The sequence below is a fragment of the Eubalaena glacialis genome, chromosome 3 (genome assembly GCF_028564815.1).
Source record: "Eubalaena glacialis isolate mEubGla1 chromosome 3, mEubGla1.1.hap2.+ XY, whole genome shotgun sequence".
Lineage (NCBI taxonomy): Eukaryota > Metazoa > Chordata > Mammalia > Artiodactyla > Balaenidae > Eubalaena > Eubalaena glacialis.
In genome coordinates, this window is record NC_083718.1 from 80676077 (window position 1) to 80699773 (window position 23697).

Here is a 23697-nt window from a genome sequence, read left to right on the forward strand (position 1 = left end):
TAAACTTATATTTTATCATCACTATCTTCTTTTCAGAGGGGGAGAATAGTGTCACAGAAGTAGGGGTCTGCAGCCAGGACCCTGGGTTCTCTGCCATCTACTAGCTGTGTGGTCTTGTCGAGTTAACTCTGAGTCCCCATTTCCAGGGGCAAAGGGGACAACAACCACCTGTCAAGACAGTATGAGGGTCAAATGAAATAGCACAGAGATGCTTTGGAATTTATAAAGGGCCAGAGAAAGTTTGGTTCCTAGAGCTCATTTTCCCTGTTTGGGGCCCTTTCCCTCAGTCTGGGCTCCTCATTCCCCCAGATGATAGGCCTCCCTCTCTGAGGCTCCTACTCCGCCTGACACGTCCCTTTGTCCACAGCAGTCCACGTTTCCTGGCTCCCAGTGGACTGTAAGGTCCCTGAGGACACTGAACACACTGTCTTGTCCATTTCCCTGTCCCTGAGCTGAGCACGGAGTGTGGCGCAGAGGGACATTAACTGCTTGTTTGCGAAGTCAGTTCTGCCCCTTTCCTGCTGCTCTCACTGGCTTCTATTCCCTCCTCCCCATCTGTCCTTGCCCCAGGTCCTGAGATGTCACCACCCTCAGACTGGGTCCATATCATCATATGTCTCAGTATTCACGCTGAGTTCAGGGTGCAGCATGAAGAAGGTGCTCGCTAAGTGCTGGCTGGTTGAAGAAAGCTTGGAAGGAAATGCTCTCCTTCGGGCTCTGCTTCTCTGAGGGACTCACGGAGAGAGAGCCCTGCACTGGGTGGACAATGCTCAGGTCAGAGCCTCTCCCCATCAGCCACCGCTGATGTGCATCTGAAGATGTGCATCTGAAGCTCTGAGGGCCTTGTCGCATCTCCCCTAGAGCAGGGGCAAGGCTGGGTGGCGTGAGGATGCGGTGACTGAGCGACATTTGTGTGTGTGTCTGTGTGTGTCTGTGTGTGTCTGTCTGCCCCTCAGAACACACAGTGACGCCCACCAACAAAGACAGACACCACAGCAGCCAGGGGTAGAAACAACTAGTGTATTGATTTGGGGAGGAGAGAAGGGGTGCAGATGGGAAATGGGAGGCAAGGGGCTTAGTGTTTGCCAAAATCCACTGCCACACACCCTCCACCCTTCCTCATCTTCCTCCTCTGTGGTGGGGCCCCAGCAGGCTCTCCCCCTTTCTAGTCAGCCTCCCTCTCCCTCCTCCCCTACACCCACTTGACCTCGACCTCCAGTGACTGGGCAGAGCCCACCCCTGGCTCTGAAGCTGGGTGATGGCAGGCTCATTCTAACCTTTCTTCACCCTCCTTCTACCTCCCACCTCATTCCCATCTCTTGTCTAAATAACATACATAAAAAGCAAGCGCAGCTGGTACCTGGGAGAATCAAGTCATCCCGGGGCTGGGGGCAGGGGGGAACTGGGGGCGGGGCAGGCGGAGGAGCCTCAGCCAGGTGTAGTGGAACGATGGGGGATGGCCCAGGGGCCTGGCTCAGCCCTACTCCCTCGGAGGCTGGCGGAGAAGACTCCACACCTGCCTCTCAGGCACCATGTCACAGGGTCCCCGGGATGGGGGCAGCAGGCAGGGCAGAAAAGAAGAAACTAGGCTCTGTAAAAAGCATCCCTTTCCCTTGGCTCCCTCTTTGGTTTTAAGGCAGATACGGAGCTTCCCAGAAGCAGGGAAAAAAAGGGGGGGATTGAGATAGATGCGCTTTTGGGGGGGGCTTATGTTTTTCCTTCAGTATAAAACCACTGTAGAAAATAACTTCTCTTAGAAAAAAACAAAAACATAGAAGAAAAAACAAAGGGGTATTTTTCTTTGGCTTCAAGCCCCTTCCCAGGAGGGGCAGGGCAGGGGTGGGCATGAGGTGAGGAGGAAGCAGGAGGCCTCCGCCCCCATCCCTGCCTGGCAGGTCCCAGATTACATGATGCTGCAGTTCTGGGGGTTCTAAGAGAGAAGAGAGAAGGGGAGAGGTGTGAGCGGCAGCACCTGGCCGGTACCCTCCCTCCCCTTACCCCCCGCCCCGCCCCTGCCCTCCAATCTGGGGCTCAGACAGGAGGGGCAGGACGCGGGAGCGACCGTCTAGGATCTTGGGCTTCGGGGAGGAGGCTCCCACTCCCCCGGGCTGCGGAAGAGAAGGCTCTCCCCCCACAGGGCCACCCTAATCCTCAGGGACCAGGGCCCCCTGCCTGTGGGGGTGTGGAGGCAGAGGGACAACTCACCTGGGTTCGGGGTCTGGAGTTGCCCAGGAGGTAGGAGCGGGTGACCAGGCTGTCCCCGAAGCTGCCACCCCCACTGCCCCCCACACTGCGGTAGCTGCGAGTGACTGTGACACTGGAGGCGGAGGAGCCAGAGGAGATGGATCCGCCCACCTGGGCTCCCGAGCTGCTGGCAGACGCCTTGTCTGCAGGCTGCCCGCACGTCCCGCACAGCACGGTGCGCGAGCGCAGGTTGTACTCGGCGGGGTCCCCCGAGCTGCTGCCGTGGGAGCCCTGAGGAGGGAGACAAGGCTCAGGCCTGACGGCGAGTCTGAGACTGACTGCTCAGGCCCAACACCCAGGCTCCGCGCTGCTGCAGGCTCCCAGTTGCCAGGCGGGAAGGTGGGGTTCTGCGCTCAAGTAACCTAACCTAACCTAACGGCGGGTGGGCGATAGGGCTTAGGGGGCCGGGGCTGGGAAGGGAGGACACGAAAGGGGGCAGGGTCAGGAAGACTTGGGGACAGAAGACAGGGAATGGGAGTTGTGGCTCTGACTCTGTCCTAGCTACTCTGACCTTAAGAGGGAAAGGAGAGAGAGTGAGCAAGCTTGTAGAGCAGCAGGCATGCAAAATTAATTGGGAAGTGGGGTGGGTGAGAGAGACTGTTCTCCCAGGAAAAATCGGGGAGATGAGAGGCCATGCAGGTGACAGGAATGGGGAGGAGACAAGAAAGGAGATGCATGCAACAGAAATTGGGGGAGAGAGGCAGGGCTGGGTGCCCCACATCTGTCCTCCCATCCCTGTCCCAGGAGACAAATCCAGACCCTTGTCCACTGCTCCCATGGGAAGACTCCATGGCATCAGAAAGTTCCACTCCCTTCCTTACCAGAGTAGGGAACCCAGACACCTGGGTTCCCTGTTCAAGGTATAGGGAGGAGAGAGAAGAAAAGCCAGGGCAGCAAGTGAAGTTCCAAAACATTCTTTAATGAAAAGATTTTTTGGGCACGGGGTGGCCAGGGAGAGGCTGTCCCCAGGCCTGGCTGGGTGCCCCAGCGTGGGCTTGGCCTCAGCGGCGGCTGCCACTCACATGGTGATGATGGAGCAGGTCATCTCCATCCTCATCCTCGTCATCGTCAACCATAGTCACTGAGCGCACCAGCTTGCGCATGGCCACCTCCTGCCGGGGATACGAGAGCCCCAGGGGTTAGGGGCTCAGGGCCAGGGGAGGAGTGTGCAGCATACCCAACCCAGTGACCACCTAAGAACCTTCGAGTGGTCTGCCTTTTGTCCAGCCTGCTGCTTACTCTGTCCTCTGGGGTACCGGAGCTAAGGAACTTGTTTCTACCCCAGGGTGACACTGTCAAACTCTCTGGGTAGGAGCATGGTCTGCCTTAACAATCCTCACTGTCTAACCTCCACCCCTCCTGCTGCTGGGGGAGGCAGCTTTGGGTCTGCACACTGGGTGGAGAGTTTGGGGCCTGGGACTGCACAGGAGAGCTGGGAGAAAGTGGCCCTGAATTGGCCCCTTTGGGTTGGGGGCAGCTGGCTCCTACTTTGGCCATCAGGGGAGCTTTGTCCAGTAAGGGGCCAGCCTGCAGCATACTCACTTCCCCAGTGGAGTTGATGAGAGCCGTGCGCAGGCTGTTTCCGCAGCCCCAGGTGTTCTGTGCCTTCCACACCAAGTCGGTAGGGGGGCTATGGGTGGCCCCAGCTCCTGCAGCCCAGATCTGGGGGAGGGAGAATTAGAGAAGGGTGCTCACTCCAGCACTCCCATCCTCAGGCCAACCCATCCCCACCCAAGGCCACCCCAGAGTCCCAAACACCCTGCCACTCACCGTCACCACCTGACCAGCCTTCAGAGTGAACTTTGGCGGGAAGCGGTAGGTCAGCAGGGGATCATCTCCATTCTGGCGCTTGATCTGCCAGTTGCCCATGGACTGGTCCTGCCAGGGAGAAAAGGGGAAGGTTGGGGGAGGCTCGTTCAGGCTCTTGGGTTTATCTCACTCTATTCCGCCCCTCACTGCCTTCCCCCTCAAGGATAAATAATAGGTACATCTATGGGCTCTTATGCTGTGCCAAACACACTCAGTACTTTCATCTTCCCAAGAATTCAAAGGGTTAGGGACTATTATTATGCCCATTTTGCAGATGAGGAAACCGATGCTCTGAGAGGTTAAATAAATTGCCGAAGGTCTCACTGCCACCGATGAGTCCTGGAGCCAGGACTGGAACGAGAGTGCGGAGGAGATACCCACACTGCCCTGGTCTGCCTCTGATGGGAGGCACGGCCCTCCCCGCAAACTCCATCCCTTCACTTTCCAGGTTTTCTCCCTAACCCGGATGCATTCTCTTAGACCCAACCTGGGGGACTACCTCATTGGACTTGTTGCGCAGGCGTACGAACTTGCCCTCCTCATCCACCTCCTCCACGGCCACGCGCCCGCTGGTGCGAGCGTGCTGGGAGAAGCTGCTGCGGCTCTCCGTGGACTCCAGCTTGCGCTTTTTGGCGATGCTGCCCCCACTCTGTGTCTGGGACGAGTGGGAGGAGGCCCGGCCGCGGCTGCGCTGCGAGGTGGGGCTGGGGGACAGGCGTAGCCTGCGGAAGGGGAGACAGGGTGGGGGGCCTAGTCAAGGCCGGTGGCAGGCCGGAGGCGGCCGCTAGCACCTCCCCGACTCCCGCACAGCCCACCTCTCCTCCTCGCCCTCCAGGAGCTTGCGGTAGGCGTGGATCTCCATGTCCAGAGCCAGCTTGATGTCCAGCAGCTCCTGGTACTCGTCCAGCTGCTGTTGCATCCTTGCCCGCATTTCCGCCATCTCCCGCTCCTTGTCCGCCAGCAGCCGCCGGCTGGTGTCCCGCTCACGGGCCAGCGAGTCCTCCAGGTCCCGCAGCTTTGCTTCCTTGGCCGCCAGCTGGGTGACAGGGGGCAGGGGTCTGATGAGCTCCCAAGGGCCCCAAGTATGGAGACGTAAGGGGCAGGGGACACCCAGCTATCCTCCCCAGGATCTCCAGGCTCCCATCAGAGCCTTTTATGGCTCTCATGTGGCCTCGGCTGACTGGCGATGACTGGGGAGTCCTTCTCAATATCCAACTGAAATCTCTTAATCTGAGGCTAGAACCTATTTCCTCTGCCACAAGTGGCACAGCCAGCTAGAAGAATATTGATGCTTTTAACACCTCACACTGGGTCTCGTGGCAGATCTAGGAGTTAGGGAGGATAAGAATGATCTCCATATTCAAATGGGAAAACCAAGGCTCTGAGAAGCGAAGGTCTTACAGGCGAGATAAGAGGTAGTCCTGGAACAGCAAACAGGTCATCTGACTCCAAATCCTAGGCTTCTTACTCAGCCTGCGGTCCTGGGGGCATGTTCTGTCCACTACCCTCCCCTCCTCAGGACTTCCACCCGACATCCTGCCCAGACTATTGGCTGATGGGGGAGGGGCGGGGTGGGGGCATCACCTGCTTCTGGAGCTGGCTGAGCTGGGCGGAGAGGCTGTCGATGCGGACGCGGGACTGCTGCAGCTCCTCGTGGGCGGCCCCCACCAGGTTGCTGTTCCTCTCGGCTGACTGCCTGGCATTATCCAGCTGGAGGAGAGGACACAGGGTTAGGGCTGCAGCGACCAAAGGCGGGAGGGACCTGAGAAGGGCATCACTGCTGCAGCCTCAGGTCCCGGGTACCCTGAGCTCCTGCCACCGTCCTCCTGATCTCCCACAGGACATCTCAGGGTGGGCGGGTGGAGGGCTGCTGGGGGCAGAGGCAGCAAGGGAGCCACGGGAGAATGAGCACCTTGGCAGAATAGGTCTTCTCCAGTTCCTTCTTGTACTGTTCCACCTGGTCCTCGTGCTGGGCCCGCAGCTCCTGCAGGGCATCCGCCAGCCGGCTCTCAAACTCACGCTGCTTCCCATTATCAATCTCCACCAGGCGCGTCTCATGGCGGCGCTTGGTCTCACGAAGCTCCTGGAAGGGTTGGACCCAGAGACCAAAATCAGAACTAGTCCTTCAAGGATGAAACCCAAGTTCCCGGCCCAATCCTAATCCTGAACGGAGTCACTGTAAAGCCCCACTTTAACCTGGGGGCTGGCCACCCCCCAACTCCCCATCCACTAGTACAAGGGAGTCAGGCAGGGAGCTCTGCACACAGCTGATCCCCCAGCCCCAGCCCTGACGTCTGTCACCACCCAGCCCTGGTCCTCTGGTCTGCAGGGCACAGTTCCCACCTCGCTGTAGATGTTCTTCTGGAAGTCCAGCTCCTCCTTCAGGGTCTGCAGCCTGTTCTCAGCATCTACCCGCCGCAGCATCTCATCCTGAAGTTGCTTCTTGGCCTCACCCAGGGCTGCCTCCAGCTGAGAGGAAGGGGGCAGAGGTCAGGGAGAGGGATCATAGGACATCAGAGCTGGAAGGAAGCTGAGAAGTGGGCTGTGTCCAGCATATCCCTTTACATGTGCAGAAACAGGTCTAGGGGAGTGAGAGCCTTGGATACCCACAGAGGTAATAATATATTTATTCCCTCACAGTAATGATTCTAGGTAGGTACTGTGCTAAGAAAAAAAAAGATAGTGCCTCCTTTCTCTGGCACAACATAGCAATTGCTATAAAGGAAGTGTGTCCAGAGTACAGAAGGAATATGAGGGAAGGAACCGAAGTGTGCCTGGGGTGGTAGAGGGGGCTTCCGGGAAGGCCTCCAAGAGGCTGAGATCTGAAGGACAGGTGAGTGGGGCAGACAGAAGCCAAGTGCAAAGGCACAGAGGGATGAAGGCACACACATGCACTTCAGGATCTCCAGAAGGCTCAGTACTGCTGAAGCCTGAAGGACAGGGCTCAGGGGGTAGAGCGACAGCAGAGGTGGCCAGACTGGAAGGCAGGGGCTTGATCATGGAGAGACGCGCCCTTATCTGCCACGAAACGATCCTCTGAAGCTCGAGCAGGGGGGCACCTGTCTTAGATCTTCATCTTAGAAAGCACAAGCTGGGCAGTGCAGCTGGGAAGGGCTGGGGGCAGGACCTGGGAGGAGAATGGCCCAGCCTTGGTTTTCTTGTCAACCTGCTGGCTTCTCCTGGTCTCTCCACGGTGTACCGTGGCGGCAGGGCCTGGGAGGGAAGAGAGCCCAGGACAGAAGCTTGGTGACTGTCTCTAGTCCTGGCCCTGCTCTGAGCAGATGTGGCTGTGAGATTGGGAACAAGCCAGCTTCTTTAATTCTGTTCCTTAGCTTGTAACATGAGCGATTAGAGGTTAGAATAGATAGCAAAGTGTTTTGAAAATAAAGACCATCGTCTACATGCTGAGCACTGAGAACATGCATCCGTATGTGATCGACCATCAGCTCCCGATCAGGGCTCTGAGGACAGTCTACATCCTCTCCTGCCTCCCAGAGAGGTCATGGCTCTCCACAGCAGGGCCAAACCGGGAGGGATCCAGGGCCAGGCACAATTCATTGCAAAGTTAAATGGAAATGGCTTGTGGATTCTTTTAAATTCACCATGCTAGACACCATGGGCAGCAAAGGAGGATGCAATATGGTCTGGATGGGTGCCAATGATGGTAGGACGTGGGAATGGCTCTGATGCCATGTGACAGGTCAGACCGGGCACCTCCTGAGGGGGCCTGGGGTGGAAGAGTGAGTGTGCATTTGGCAGGGGAGGGGGGACAGGTGTCAGGTGGCATCACGGGCGGGCCTCACCTTGGCCACTTGCCCCCGCAGGTCATGCAGCTCGCCCTCCAGCGTGCGTTTCTCACTGAGAGCAGTGCTCAGTGCGGCCTCCTTGGAGTTGAGCAGAGCCTCCAGGTCCTTGAGCCGGGCCTGGGCAGCCATCAAGTCTCCCTCCTTCTTGGTATTGCTAAAGAAGCCAGGGAAGAGTGGGTTTAAGAGGAGGAGTCTGTGTTCCTAGAGAGAGCCAGGTCCCCCAGGGAGAGGGAGAAGTCAGGTTCCGGGAGGTCAGCTGTGGGGCCTGGCTCTGCTATCCCTCAAACTGCCAGGGGAGGGCATCCTTGGCTTTGGTTTGTTTGCATCTGCCTGCCTCTGGGGCTGGACTCCCACTTCCCCCAAGGTCCCCAAAACCCCCTTCCTGCTTCTCCACCCTTCCCATGACTCAGTGCTCAGGAACGTGCCTGAGGCCAAGGGCAAAGCTCGAGCCCGTGAGATGAATGCTTTTCCCTCTCTCCCCTCCCATTCCTTCCCAAAGAGACAGAGCCACCTTTGTCTCCTGCCCCTTCCCACAGAGGGCCTTAACCTTCTCCCCCGGCTCCACCCACCTTCCATTCAGCCAAGCCTCCTTCCCTGTGGGTACCCAGCCAGCCAGGCTCTTAGGCCTTGGGTCTGTGTGTCCCTAACACTTATCAGTTTGAGACCTAAAGGTGTCTGTCACCTCCCCTAGTCCCTTTTACACACCGGGGACTGCTGGGAGAGAAAGTCTGGTTAAAGCTCAGGGAGACCTGGGATGAGGACACCCAGGCATGGTATTGACCCTTCCCTTTCTCAGACCCAGTGTGGGTCCCCTGATCTGGGCAGAGCACAGGGGTTCCAGCCTCCCTCCCTCTGGGCCTCATTAGAGCCTGAGAATGCTGAGCCTGACGCATCGACCACAGGCCTCAGCATCTGGCTCCAGATGTGACCCCCAGGCCTCCAGGTCCATCTGGGTTCCAGCCTTGAACCTCCCCACTCCTCAAACTGGGTAAAGCTTTAGCTAGAACCAACCAAACAGGGGTTGCCTCTGCCACCTCCCTTCCCTTTCTGGGCCGCTGATGATTTTTGCTGGAGAGTGACCTAGAGAAATAGAGGGATCCTATTTTCTTAAAGACCTCTGGGGAACCCAAGAACTTTTCAGTTGTAATGATCCCTTCAGCAATGCGTGGTGAGAGAAACCACTAGACCCAGGGAGTGGAAGGAAAGAGCCAAGGGGGCTGGTCCCAGTTGCCATCTGTAACTCATCAGACTTCAAGCATGAACCCACCATGGCAGATGGAAAAAAGGAAAACCAAACGTGGGCAGGGGGAAAAAATTCTATCCTGGAAAGGAGAAAAGTGGCCCTGCCAACATTTTTCTCCTGCCACCAAAGCCCTCAGCTCCAGGAGACCCAACAATTCACTGTGAAGCAGGATGGAGAAGGCTAGACTGGAGGCAGCTCTGGAGGGAGGGCCCGAGACTGAGCCGGTGTTCTCCTGCCACCAGCTTAGATTTCAAACAGGAGTCACCTCCCCTCCAACTGGGCTCCACTGGGAGGGGGACAGAGCAACGCCCAGACAGGCAGGGGAAGGACCCGAAGACCTGGGGGGAGCACCCCCAGCCTGCACGCTTGCTCTGTCCAGGCCTCTGGCCCCATCTCAGAACAAGCTGTTTAATGCAACAGTGTCTGTCTCCTGTGAAAAGAGGCCCTTCCAGATCTGGAGGATGTCTCCCCTCCTCCGTCTCAGCCAGAAAAGCTAAAAATAAAGTCAAAACCCAGCTCAGGTTTTGGCTGCCATCCGGCCCAGCCCCTGGCTGGGAGCATAGCCCCAACTTTCCATGACTTCAGAACTTTTCCGAAGCTGAGGCAGCTGCAGGGGGAGGAGGGAAAAAGAAGAAAAACCGCTGGTAAAGCGAAGCGATGCAGCAGACATAGATTCCGAGCCCCTTGGGCTGACTCCAATGTTGGCAGGGACTTCCCAGCCAAGAGGCCTCTCTACCCTGCAGGCTAACGGCTGCAGCTGGCCATCCTGGGAGGCTTTCAGAATTTAGAGAACTAGAAGGAGCTGAGCATATGTTCAGCTTAACCCCCTCCTTGTACAGATGAGGAAACTGAGGCACAGAGGAGGAAGGTGAGTGACCCAGTGTCAAGCACAGCAAGCAGCTATGGAGACTGGGGGGGGGGGCGGTCATAGTCAATTCTGGCTGCTGATCAGGACTCCTCCTCCTCCCCCTCCCCTCCCTCCTCCCCCTCATCCTCCTCCTAAGCCACAGGTCTAGAGAGAGCAGAGAAGCCAGCAGGAGAAAGAGGGCTCCCAGATCCAGCCAGCCTGAGCTGGGAGAAGCAGGAAGGAGCGCCGTGATGCTTTCAGAAGGCATCTCAAGGGTGTCTCTTCCCTAGTCCCGCCTCCCTGGCCTCCTCAGACACCAGAAGAGGAACTTCAGAAGTTCTCCTTGGAAATACCTTTCCTGTGGCAGTGCAACGCAGCACTGACAGAGGAAAACAACGGAGCTGCATGGTCCCTGCCCTCGGGGGCTCACAGCCTGACAACTGCAGGATTTTGTCCTTCAGTATAACCTCTTCAGTTCCTACTGTTCCCAAAGGTGGGGTGGTAGTAATACTAATATTAATACTAATACTCAGACTAATACTAATAATCATATAATGACAGTAAACACACCTAATTGCGTACAAGACACTGCTCTAAATATTATAATATTAACTCACTTAATCTCCACAGCTTCCCTACTGAGATAGGTGCTAATACTACGTGATTGAGGAAACAGGCACAGAGAGCTACGTCCAGGGTCCCTCCAGGGTCCTGCAGCAAGTCGGGAGCAGAGCCGGAAATCACTGCTGCACTGCTCCACCTCCCGTGCTATAATGGCCTCCAGAGAAATTAAGGGGGCGATTTTCCTTCCCCTCTTGGAGGCTTTGATTAGCGCTTAAAAGACATGTGATGAAAGGACTAAGACACACCCTGCAGATGAGGGAAACCCCAAGCAAAGAGAGGGAAGCAAGGAAGAGCCTTTGTGGTTTTCTCAGCCGTGTTTGGGGAGCTCCCCTCTGTGGGGAAGCAGCTGCTATCACCCATGGGCTCATGACTCACACCTCAGGAGCTCTGTGGCCAGGGAGCCACAAGCACTCCCCAAGAGATGGCTGGGGGTGGCAGTGCGGAACCCAGTGCCTCTCCAACCTCCTCCCCATTCTTGCCTGACCACCAGCTCCAAATGCCATTTCTTCCCTAGTTGGGGTCTTCAGCCCTAGCAGGGACCCCAAGCAGACACCGGCCAGGCGTTCAGCCCCAGAGTGGTGCTGCTGCCAGTGCCTGAGTCCACTGGGGGTTGGCGGTGGGAAAGCCGGGCACATGCTGACTGCTGCCCCACAGCTAGGACAGGGTGGGGCAGGCAAGGGGAGCTGGAAGGGTGGGAACCAGGGGCTCCACAGGTGACTCATCCTCAAGCACACAATACCCTGGCAGGGGTCGGGAAATCCTCTGGTGCTCACAGGGGAGACCCTGGCTTTACCCACGTCCTGCCCCAGGCCCCGTGCCATGCCAGTGGGTTGCCAGCTTCTCCCTCCCATCCGCCAGGCTCCTCCCGCACAGGAGTGGCTCCATCCCATCAGGCTCATGAGGCAAGAAGGGCTGGGCATCCTGTTTCTAACTCTTCCCACGTCTGGCAAATCTGATCGCAGAAGGAGGGAAGAGTGGGGTGGGGGAGGGCAGGGGAGCAGAGAGGAAAAGAATAAGGTAGAAATGAGACCTGGGAGCTGGCGCGTGTGTGGCCCCAGGCTGGGGCTCTGTTACGCTGAGGCTGGCTGGTGGGATAGGGAAGCCAGGCTCCAGGGCCACTGCAGGCCAGGACTCTGGGGGCTGCCCTGGCGGGTGGGGGGAGTGCGGGGGGGGGGGGAAGAAAGGCACGCAGCACAGCAAAGGGGCTGAGATGGGCACTGGGCCAGGCGCTGACCCGCCCGCTGAGTCACCCTCCTCAGCCCAGCTCGGATGCCAGATATGGAAGCCAGGGCCGGCCGCAGGCCTGTTTGGGCCCGCTTGCCGGGAGCAACTTGCTAGGCCTGAGGGAGAGGCCCCCATTTCCTCCGCTGGGCTGAGGAAGAGACAAGAGGAGCAGCGACAACGGGCTGGGGCTAAAAATAAGAAGTGGGAGGGGCAGATGGCCAAGGGGGTGGTGGAGGAGCCGGACCAGCCCAGCCGGGGCTCCCTCAGACCCGCCCCTGTCCCCTCACTGGCCACGCCCTAGCCTCACCGGCCCTCCGAGTTCCCCATCGCCGCGGGTCGGAGACGGGAGGAGGGGGAGGGGAGGCAGGCGCACAAAGGGCCCTGAGCCCCCGAGCGTCTCCTGCCTCACAGGAAAGGGAGCCCCCTGTGGCTGGGTAGGGCAGAGCAGGGCTGGGCGCAGAGCAGTGAGTCCCAGCCCCCCTGGCTTGGCGAGAGTTCTCCCCTCTCCTCCCAGGGGTCTAGACCTCTGCCCAGGCTGACTCCCTGCCAGGTGATGGGGCGTCTCCAACGGCCACCCCAAGCCGGCCGCACGTTCCTCCTTTTGTTCCAGCAGCTCCCCCCACTGAAATGTATCCTTCCCTCCCTCCACCTATCCAAATCCACGCCCCCAGTTCCGTTTGAGCCCCGCCTCAGCCCTGCGCCTCCAGATCCAGTCCCAGCCCTCTCTCCTCTTCCAAGTGCGTTCAGCTGTTGTTTTATCTGCTGGTTTATTCTCTTTCCAGTAATAAGTGTGTCTCGGGGCTTTTTCTGTATGTCCCCAAATGCCCTGAGACTAGGAGGAGCTCAAGGCTTCTAGGGGGACCTCCTCCTGGACCAACTCCTGCCCTTTTACAGATGGGGAAACCGAGGCCTGGAGAAGAGCAGGCTCAGACCCTAAAACCCTGCCCACCCGGTCACCTGAGGACACTCACAACAGATGGAGACAGACACAGAAAATGGCATGACACACACAGGGGGCGCAGAAAGTAGACAGAGACACCCAGGAAGAGAGCCTGGAATACACTTCGACTTCTGCTCAATTGCTGGGAGCCACCCCAGTCTGAGGGTGATGATACAGAGACTTAGTGAAACAGCCCTCAAACAGCTGCTCCCACAGCTGTGTGTGGAGCCATGAAGTTCGACGGTCCCCCACCCCCAAAAGTAACCACTGCTTGGGTTCTTGGCTGGTCTGTGGGTCTGCCATCACTTTCAGGTATGGGCAGGACATGGATAGGCTGGGACATCTGGTTCCCCACTCTGGCATTCAAGGCACCAGCCCTCTCTGGAAAGGAGACCTTGAAGAGAGGAACTGAGGGGGGCAGGTGTTCCAGGGACTTAGAAGCCCCTTGAGCCTCCCCCAAACGCCACCCTGTGAAGTTCTGAATGTCTTGCACCTGGAAAGCACATGGTAGAGGTCGACCCCCAGTATGTGGGTGCATGGGCCTCCCCACACAGGCACATGCACCCACAGCAGGCACGGCTCTGCTTCCGCACGCCTCCCTTGGGCGTGACACCTGCTACATATGCTCGGTGTCTGAGGGTCCTCAGATCCCCTTCCAGAGCCACCAGGCTCCCAGCTGTCTTCGCCCCAGACAAAGCCAGGTCTAATTCCAAGCAGAGGGAGGGTTGGGATGGGGAAACTGGTGCTGAGAAGGGGGACAGGAGGCCTGTTGACACGTTCAGACGCAACTCCAGCAGAGGCGCTGGGACTGGCAGGGGGCCAGGCCTGAGTCACAGCTGCTGGGTGTATCAACGTGGCATTGTGCAGAGGCAGGAGAGGCCTGCGGCCAGAGGCCAGGGCACTGGGGTCCTGGACAACAGGCAGCGGGCTTCTTGACCAACCGCTCCCTCCAGGTCCCGTGCCAAACTCCACTTTCCTTCTTCCTGGCCTGTTTCTCCAGAAATTATTCCTGTGTTGTCATAAAAATGCAGGGCTGAGGCCTGGGGACAGACCAAAAGAAGTAGGGGCATGGAGGGGAGATGGAAGGCCTGGGAAGAGGTAGGATGTCCTGGAGGTGGGAGGGAGGGAGGCCACTGGCCAAAAGGTGGGACATTTAGGGGATCCCTACAAGAAGGCGACTCAGCAGTCCCTTCTTAGGACGTATTAACCCTCCACCTGGTAGCTCATGGTTATTAACCCTGACAACAGCGGGAAGGGGGTGGGAGCCGCACCCCAAGATGGAGAGAGGAAATGGGGGAGGGCCGAGGAGTTCTGATACCACTGCATTCCAGCTCCAGCCTGGGAAGATGCAATGCTCTCTCCCAGCCAGCAGAGGGTGGCAGCGTTGGAGCTTCGGGAGGAGGAAGGAGGTGCCTTGGCAATCCCAAACAGCCCCCTCTCAACTGCCCAGGTCTGGGACCCTTGACATTAAGGGTCTCTAACTCCCCTGAGCCAGTCCCTAAAGGGACTCCTGTGATCTGCTCCCCTCCATCTGTCCCTCGTCTGATTCAGACCCTCATCCCTCTTGCTGCCACTTAACAAGAACACCAAGCATAGTTTTCAATAAAAGGCCATCCCTCTGCCTTTTCTTCTCTGACTGGACAAGTTCAGGGTCTCCCGTCCACTCTCTACTCTGCCCTCTACTGTGACTCAGCTCCTCTGCTGGGCCTGGGATTCCAGCCAGAATTATTCCTGGTTTCGACAGGCAGGATTCAAGCTTCCTCTCCCACAAACGGGCAGGGGGAGCTCCTGCCCCCACGCACCCTGCCCCGCCTCCTTCCCAAACTGTCCCCTTCCTTGAGAGATTGTTAAGGGCCAAGACTTCCTCACAGCCCAGCCTCAGGTTGCGGGTGCAGGAAGGATAGAAGATGGGCAGTTCAAGGTCACCCCTGCACCTCCGTCTGATTCCGGGCTCATGCTGTCTAATCCTGGCCAGCACTAAGGTAACAGTCCTGCCTGACCCAGAGCCTCCCTTCTTCCCCAACACAGGTCCATGGGACTCTCCCTCTCCTGCATGATACTGCCTACATGACATGTCCTGAAGGGAGACACATTAAAAATGTAGTGTCCTTTTCTACTAGCAGTAAAAACAAAGCATAAGCCAAGGATGTAATGCCATAATAGTTAACTGTTTCTCACAAACTTTCTCTGAGAAAGAGAGGAGGGTGTTAGTACTTTTAATTCCAAGCTTGTGGGAAATATTTCTATTGTGAATAGCATTGGTTATTAATTATATTCGATTTTCATACTTATAGCGTGGTATTTTAGAGGACTGTTTTCTCACTTTGTGGGTCATTGTACTACTTTGGAACCGGAGGGATCTCTGGAGACCTTCGGCCCTAACCCCTTTCTTTTATAGCTAGGGAAATCCAGAGATGGGGGGTGATTTGCTCAAGGTCACACAGCAATTTAGCGGCAGGGCCAAGCCTAGAACTAAGGACACCAAGGGCCAGGGCTGTTTCCGCTGCCTCCTGCTACCTGTCATTTTGTTGGTGGACCAACTTGCCTCTTGTTAAGCGGTAGGAGATGCTGCAACCTTCCCCAAAGAACCTCTTTCCTGCTATCTCCAAGAATATTAGAGCTTGGCCTGTGTCATCTTCAGTACACAGGGTGGGGCTCAGGGAGGTGAGAGTGGAATGAACTGCCCTGGGCCTCTGAGCCAGACCTGGTCTTGCCTGCTGCAGCTGCTAGAGGTGGTCAGGGCCTGGGGAGGAGGGAGGCAAGGGAGGGGGAGCACAGGGCACAGTTGGTAGGTAAAGGCGTCTCCTACCAGTTGTCCCCACAGCTGTCCCTGCCTTCAGCCCTGACACTGAGCTACTGAATCACTGGGGGTGGGACTGGGAGTGGGGACAATGGGCACGTCCCATGCAAGAGTAAGTCTCAGATTCCTGGAGGCCAGGGGATGTGCCGGCCGGGCAGGCCAGGGGCATCAATCGTGGGAAGGCAATCAGGGGCCCTGGCAGGAATTACTGTCTTTCTTGTTTCTCTTGGGCTCCTTAAGTACTTACTGCTCAGCCCCCAGGGTTAGCTGTACCTTCTTTTTTCCGTTTGAATAAGAATGTGGACTTCAGGGTGGGGGTGGGGGAAGAGATGACACCAGGAGCTCCCTCAGGTGAGGACTGGGGCCCAGGTGTCCTCGAAGGCCTCCGTCCCTGTTATCCTTATGTATCTGCCAAAGGGCACAGCCTCCTGCAGATCCAGGTAGACAATTTCCATGACAAGTCCCAAGACAGTCTCAAGACAGGAACACCAGCCTCCCTGAGCTCTGTCTCATGATCCATGGCCTGGCAGGGTCCTGGGTCTTTCCAGGCATGGGATGTGGCAAACGCTATTGATCAAGTGTTAACAGGCCCTGCAGGACAGCAGAACGTTAAGACAACACTGGTCCCAGAGCAGAATCTCCAGACTGCAGGAGTGCGCCTCAGTCATGCCAACCTGCCTTCCAGATCCTCCAGCCTGTCCCCTAAGCTAGAGAATTAAGGTTTAATGGTACGAGCACATAACTAAGAATCAGAAGGCCTGTGCTCAAGTCCTGACCTGTCACTCCCTTGCTGTGTGACATGGCACAAGCCTCTGCACCTCTCTGGCTTTTGCTTTTCTTATCCTGATGAGAGCTTGGATGAACCTGGGCCTGGCAGGTCCCTGCCTGTGCCAACCAGGGCCGCAAAAGGCGGGCAATTCAGGAAGTCGTCGAGCACCCAGGCCTTGTCTGCGGGGGAAGAGACGCTTCTGCTTTGTGGGGCTGGGATCTCCCCACTTCTGACTCAGCCTTCCTCCACCAGTTCCGCGTGGGAAGACACAGACCCTGGCACCGTCCCGCAGCCCAAGCCCAAAACTCTAGACTCAACTCTCGAACTACTTGTGCATACTGCCTGTCAGGAGTCCCGGTTCCAGACCACCACCAGAACAACTTTAGGAAGGAGGTAGAAAAGGGTCCCAGGATGCAGTGGGGAGCGGGGAGCAGAAGATGCAGACATTCAGGCCCCCATCCCTCCCTTTAAGACATCTGCTGTCTCCACCCTGTCTCTTGCTGTCTCTTGTAAAGCCACCAGGGTGGGAGAGAGGGGGGCAGCATCTGAGTCATCCACCCAGCTGTCCTGCTTGGGGTGGGGCCTAGTTCCAAGCCTGGACCCCAGGCAGGCCTTCCCTGATGCTTTTAACCTCCTCATTCTTCCCGCACTTAGGTGTCCAAATCCCTGGGGCTCCAGAATTGAGAGGATGTGTGTATGTGTTTGTGGGTGGGGGTAGTGTTTCTGCTTGCAGCCTGTAACCCAGCCTGATGAGAGGGTGCCCCAAACCCCTGGGTGTGGTCAAGGTACCCAGGCTGGGCCAGGGATTCCCACAAGATCTTACAGAAAGCTCTGCATCCCAACCCAAAGCCTGGCCCTGAACTCTGAGCTCTAACTAAACATTAAACCAGGCAACACCTTCTCTCTAGGCTTTAGTGGGAGGAGTTAGGACAATGCCTTTCTTCCTCTCCCAAATTCTTCATTCTACTCCGCACCTCACCCTGAGCACAGCAGACGCAAAAGGGAGCAACAAATCCTTGCTCCTCCCACTGAGGACATAGAACAGGACAGAAACCCCAATCTGAGCCCTCTTTGTCTCCACCCTGCCTCTCATCAGCCTAGGATCCAGGTGTGCAAACCCACCCCCCCCTTTTCCTTTTCCGGAAGCCCAGCCTCCCCAGCCAGGATGAGTGGGGGAGAGGAGAGGCAGGTGGCTAAATATAACAAGTACACACACCACCCCCGGCCCTGCCCCACGTGCGTGCACACCCGCCTGGTGTCCCAGGCCCGGACAGCTGCACCAGGAGGCAGAGGAGACAGACTGGCGTGGCTGGGTTAGCGAGAGACCATAGACTCCACTTGTTCTGTTCCCTGATCAACGCCTTCCCCAGAAAAAGATCTGCTAACAATGCCCTTCACAGGGATCTGCAAGGTAGCAGTTTGGTAGTTGAGTGGACTAGTTTAGAACACTAATTCTCTGGGACTCCCCTAGCTTGCCTCCTGTCTGTCCTGCTAACTAAGTTATGCATATCACTAGTGGACAATGACAGCAGTGATCCCTTTCAACAGAAATAAAGTTACCCTGAGTTCCCTGGTGGCCTAGTGGTTAGGATTCTGGGCTTTCACTGCCACGGCCCGGGTTCGATCCCTGGTCTGGCCAGGGAACTGAGATCCCCACAAGCCACAGCCAGAGTGGGGGGCGGCAGGCAAGTCACCCTGCCTCTCCACACAATTTCAATTTCCATCTAATCTTCACGAGGGGATGATGGATCTGCCATACCCACCGTGCCTGGGGCTAGGGGCTCGCGAAGGGGTATAAAGAGCACAGAATACACAGAGGTCCTGAGAAGAGCATGAGTCTGGAGAAGATGATGCCAAGGGAAAGAAGGAAAGTCAAACCATACCCCACCCCAGCCAGGGATCTCCAAGCACCTTTAGTGCTCTTTGGCTGAGGTCTTCATAGAAAACAAATTCTTGGGGAGCTGAAGAGGGCCTAAACTTCCCAGCTCCAAAGGCCTTTTTAGAAAAGAGGGAGGAGCCAAGTAGGGTGCGGTAGAGTGGGGCAGGGATGGGTAAGGTAGGAGTGGCCTGAAGCTTCCAACGGCTGGATTTCAAAAATGTCACTGTATTCTGGTAGTTGAACAAGGCAAAGAACAACAACAACAACAAAAAGTCAGCAGCTGAGAGGACGGGCCAGAGCAAAGGCTGCTCAGCTTGGCTGGGAAAATGAAAGCGGCTCACCCCAAGGAGGGAGGCAGGGAGCGACAAGCCCCCAACCCTCGAAGACTCCAGGCAGAGGGTGAGGGTGGGATGGGGGGAGGTGGGGAAGGGGGGAGGCAGACCTGGGCATAGCACAACTTCCTGAGCTGGGAGCCTCTGCCCTCTGTCTCCCTCCCTCCCTTGCATTCCTGGGCCAAGCAGGCCAAGGGCTGTGAGAGCTGTGGGGAAGCCGCTCTCCTGGAGCTCTTTGGTGGGCCTGTCAGAGTCCAGGGAAGGTCCCAGACAGGTAGAGAGTGAAGGAGAGCTTCCCAACTCTTAGAGAGAACCCAGGTAAGGGTCGTGCCGAGGGGGCCATCGCCATGCCCCAGCAGGGGAAAAAGGGGGTCACCCTGCTTTGGTGACCTCTCTCCAGAACCACTGGACATCTGCCAGCTTGGGAGCTCTGTCTTAGTGGGTGTCATGTGTTCAGAGCCAGGCTGGGCAAAGTTGGCACAGTGCCAAGCCTGCCAAGAAAGTTCTAACAGGACCCTTTCACCCACTCCAAAGTGTCCTGGGTGCCCAGATTTCTTAGACCTGGCAGGGCCATTTCCGCTTTGCCCAAGACTCTCCCCCAGGCCCCAAATGACTGGCAAATCCCACCCTGACAGAATGTGGACCTGCCACCAGCTCCTACTTGGCCCTGCTGCCTGCGCCGTTACCTTATATATCCTACCCTCTCCCAGAGATCCCTCCCTTCTCTGTCCTGACAACTTCCCTTGGCACTGCCAGTCACCCGCTGGGGGCGGTTCCGGTGAGGGAGGAGACTATAACGCAAAGTTATCAGCCGCCTGGAGCTCGGCAAGGGCGACAGTCTGCCCGCCCTCTCTGCGCCTCTCCCGGCCCCACGCCGCCACCTGGGCGCACTCACCGTGCCTTGAGCTCCTTGAACTCCTCGCGCACTTTGCTCAGCTCCAGCTGCAGGCGGGCGCGCTCCTTGGCCACCGAGTCGAGGGTCTTGCGGGCATCCCCGAGCTCTGCCTCGTAGGCGGCCTTGATGCCGGACACTTCGCGGCTGACCACCTCCTCAGACTCGGTGATGCGAAGGCGCAGACCTGCGTTCTCCGTCTCCAGCGAGCGCACACGGTCGATGTAGACCGCCAAGCGGTCATTGAGCTCCTGCAGGTCCTCCTTCTCCTGCAGCCGGGTGATGCGGGTGGGCGACAGCGGTGTGGAGCCGGCCTGCGCCCCACTGCGGGTGGCGCGCCGCTGGGACGGGGTCTCCATGGCCGGCAGGGTGGCAACGCTGCCCGCGGGGCAGAGGTCCCGGGAAGGGCAAGGGGCTCGGGCCGAAGGACAGAGACTGCTCGGGGTGGGAGCGCGCCGGCCGGCTGGCTGGCTCTCGTCTGGCTCCTGGCAGGCGTGGGGATCTGGGCCGGGCGCTGTCCGACCTCGGGATCTGGGTTGGCCGGTATGGATGCGGCGCTCCCGCGATCACTCTGAGTCACCGGCGCCCGGGCAAAGGCTCTAATAGGTCTAGGGAATGGGAGGAGGGGCCACTGCTCTTAAAGGGGCCGTCGCATACCCACGGGGGGTTGGGGGGGCGGGAGGGGTGAGGAGGGGAGAGGACCACCCGGCGGTGGTGGCGGAGTAGGGCTCCACCCTCTCTCGCGCACCCCCGCGTGCCCAAGGCTTAGCTGAAGCTCGCGTCTAGGTCCCTATCTGCTCAGCGCTCCAAGCTGCAAGCTTGCCCCCACTGCCTCAGGCCTTCGGGGGTAGAGGGCAGAGCCAAGGGGTGAGGGTGGGTGGGCAAAGGGCGGGGGAGAGAGGGAAAGTGGGTGTAAAGCAAGGGAGGGTGCCAGGCAGGCAGATCCAGGAAAGTAGGGGGAGGGCTAAGGCTGGTGACCATCAGGGTGACTCACTCATCTTCCACCACTGGCTCCCCCTTTCCTCCCCATAGTGATAGTGAGTCACCCCTACCCCACGCCCCCCCCCCACATGTGGGCAGTCCATTCAAAGCTGCATCTCAGGATGCCAGGGTGGGGTGGGGAAGAATGCCTGGGTTCCCTGGGGTGGTTGGAGGGAGGGCTGCAGCAAAGTTCTGGATCCTGAGTTCCTTTTACACCCTCAAACTTGGGGTGGGGACCAGGAGTTTGGAGTCGCTCTTTTCCTATCTTCTGCCCCAATTTAATCTGCCTTCAAAACCAACCATTGGGTCTTAGACCCAAGGAACAAGCCACAGGCCCCAGAGAAGGCCAAGAATTGGACCCAGGCACTGCCCATCTCCTGCCCCTTTCCTTTGGATTCAAGCAATTGGAAAAAGAGCCTGCCTTGGGTTCCTCCCCCTTCAGTCCCTTTCTACTCCTCACCCCACCCCACCAACTCCAGGACTGTACTTATTTTTTTTTCCAGGACTGTACTTATTTTAATGGATAATTTAAAACAGATACCAGAGCTGTGCATGCATTCATCACATTGCCAGGACACCAGGTCCCAGATTTTTGTGGTTCCCAGAGGGGCCTGAAAGGGGGAGCAGGGCTGGGGGCTGGACAGCCAATGTTGGGTCTCTATCCCGGTTTCAGCCAGAGAAGGGGTGGTGGGAGGTAGGGACAGCAAAGACTCCCACAACCTTGCTGGCTGCAGGGCCAGCACTGCACTTATCTCTACATTCCTCTCTGGCCAGGTCTGCTTTGCCACTGGCTCTGGGGAGGGGCCAGGCCTTGTCACAAAACAGGATCACCCAAGTCCCCAGGCTTCCCCACCCCAGGCTCTGGAGCTTCCATCCTCAGGACTCACCAAAGACCCCTTTAATCAACCTTCTACTCCCCTCCCCTTATCCTGGCCCTGGCCCCACCAACCATCTCATCCTAATAGGTGGCAGTGGCTGAGGCTCCAGAACCCATGTGCTTTCCTGCCCTGCCCCTGTGGCCTCCACAGCTTATTCTCTGATGAGCAGCTGGGGAAATTAAATTATGTTGCTGACTCCTACAGCTCCAGGATATCAGGATACGCAAGAGAAGCAGAGCTGGACAGGTCCTCTGTTCTGGGTTCTGGAGCTGGCTTCAGAGGGACAAGGGGCTGGAGTGGGATTAAGGCAGGGACTCTTGAGTATTCAGGGAGAGGAACCGGGAAGGGGATGCTTAGGTTCCCATCTCTAGGGGGGTGACTGGCAGTGTGGTGAGTATCCAGGATGCACCCAGTTGAGGGACTCAGGATATGGCTTCCCCTCCTTGCAGCTGTCTCCCCCAGGGCATGGCACTCACCTTCAGCTTCCCAGACAAAACAAAAAGCCTTGTTCTCTTTCTCCCTCTTGTGCTCTCCAAACCAAAAGCAGAGGCGGGGTGGGTGTGCCAATGAAACATGCGGGACACTGGCTGTTCCCACTGCCTTAGCCCCCACTCCACTGAGCGTCCCCCCGCCCCCCCTCACCCCCGCCCCCAGTCCCTGCCTGGCCTGGCTTCCCCTCCTGGCTGGGGAAGCAAAACCACACTTAACCCTTCCTAGCCCAGACCTCCCCATCTTTGGAGAAAAGAGGCAGGAGAAAGAAGGGGGGGAACTCACCCTAAATTTCACTCTAGGTCCTTTACAAAGGGTCCCCCCACCTTACCACCACCACAATGGCCTCAATCCTAAACGTGAACTTCAAAGGGACTTTATCTTGAATATTCAATCCTAACTCTGAATCCCAAATGTCATCATCTGCTCTCTTGCTGCCAGGTGTAGATCACCAGTCCCAGAAGAAGCAGGAGAAAGCAGGGAAGGCCAGGTCCAGAGGAGCGGAGCCTGCTGGGGGTGAGGATTGGGGGGAGTTGTGACTGGGTGGAGACCAGGTTCCAATCTTATCTCTCACTTGCTATGTGATGACAGGTCTGCTACTGAATTCTCTGGGCCTTGGTTCCCTCATCTGTAACATGGGTAGTGTGGCTATCAAAGACATGGGGGCTGAGCTACTATGTTTGCTCTCAAGGGAATTGCCCACTGGTAGGGAAAACAGAGGGCAAGGCAAAACCAAGCACAAGTGGTTAAAGAGCAGCATAGAACCCTTAACTGGATAATGAATTCCAAATGGATCCCAGAAGCTGGGAGCTGGAACATTAATAAGTGATATCAGAATATAGTTGAGTCCAAGGGGTGGTTTGGGCAGTGGAGGGGCACTTGTCTTGAAGACCAATGACCTTGGAGGGGGACCCTCCTCTGTTCCCATAGCATCCTGGGCCTTCCTCTGACCCTGCCTCCCAAAAGTGCTGTGAGGGACAGGAGGGACCAAATCCTGGCCATCTGTGTCCCTAACATTTGGCCCAGAGCCTGGCATACTGGAGGTGTTCAGTGTTTCTTAAATGAACAAATGCATCTGGTCCTGCCACTTTTTCAGGTGACTGACTTTGGGCAAGTTATTTCTTTTCTTTCAGCCTCAGTTTCCCCATTGCAGCATGGGGATGCTGCAATGATTAAGTAACATGCATTTAAAGGGAGGCTTCTTGGAGGAGGTAGATTTCGGGCTTTACAGAAGTGCCTTATACATAGATAGTGAATTCACTCATCCAACAAACATTTATTGAACACCTACTGTGTGCCAGGCACTGAGCTAGACACTGGGAGACAGCAGTGAATAAAACAGACAAAAATCCCTACCCTCATGAGGCTGACGTCCTAGTGGAGGGAGATGGTCCATAAATAAAAGACAAAATTATAGTTTGCTAGAAGGTGGTTAAGTGCTATGAAAATAAAATATAACGTGGGATAATGCTCAACAAACTGGGTAACTTACACTTTGACGCTCTTTATAGTTGCATGTTTTCACATACATTCTCAATTTCGTTCCACAAAACCACCTTATGGGCTGCAGATTATTTCCCTGTTTCACAGCTGAGGCTGACTTTCCCAAAACTAAACAGTAACAGGCCGAGCTCAGAACTTGGACGAGGCAGCCAGGTCCAGGACTTCACTACCTCATGGCACTTTGTCGGGACGTGTGGGAGGAGTAGGGGTGGACTGGTGCAGGGAGGAAGTCTGTGTAGAGGTGCTGAAGCGGGAAAGAGCTGAGGAGGGTGCACAGCTGAGCTGAGCAGGGAGACACTAGAGGTGAGGCAGGAAAGTGTGGGAGGAAAGGCAGGACCAGGACCAGAGAAGGGGGAGATGGAGGCAGCCGCCTGGTTCAGGGATGGGGCCTGCGAGAGAGGATTCTTGCTGCTTGATAAGCCTGGGGTCAAGAAGGA

The 23697-nt window shown here is 57.0% G+C and overlaps 1 protein-coding gene across 1 annotated transcript; it reads right to left on the bottom strand.

The window, feature by feature from the left end:
- Positions 1-1742: 1742 nt before the first annotated feature.
- LMNA (lamin A/C) lies at positions 1743-20008 on the bottom strand. Its single transcript, XM_061183312.1, has 12 exons — positions 19413-20008; positions 7857-8013; positions 6397-6522; positions 5966-6136; positions 5638-5763; positions 4869-5089; positions 4553-4775; positions 4015-4122; positions 3787-3906; positions 3267-3356; positions 2206-2475; positions 1743-1930 (listed from the first exon to the last, which is right to left on the bottom strand). The coding sequence occupies exons 1-12, from the start codon at positions 19766-19768 to the stop codon at positions 1904-1906; spliced, it is 1995 nt and encodes a 664-aa protein (XP_061039295.1). The 5' UTR covers positions 19769-20008; the 3' UTR covers positions 1743-1903.
- Between the last annotated feature and the right edge of the window lie 3689 nt (positions 20009-23697).

Bases quoted from the DNA above. Each gene is read 5' to 3' on its own strand.
- LMNA (XM_061183312.1), bottom strand. From the start codon at position 19,768: ATGGAGACCCCGTCCCAGCGGCGCGCCACCCGCAGTGGGGCGCAGGCC. The intron at 4,123-4,552 runs GTAGTCCCCCAG...TCTCCCTGGCAG, and splicing joins TGCGCAACAAGTCCAATGAG to GACCAGTCCATGGGCAACTG. The intron at 1,931-2,205 runs GTGAGTTGTCCC...CTTCTCTCTTAG, and splicing joins ACTCCAGACCCCGAACCCAG to AACCCCCAGAACTGCAGCAT.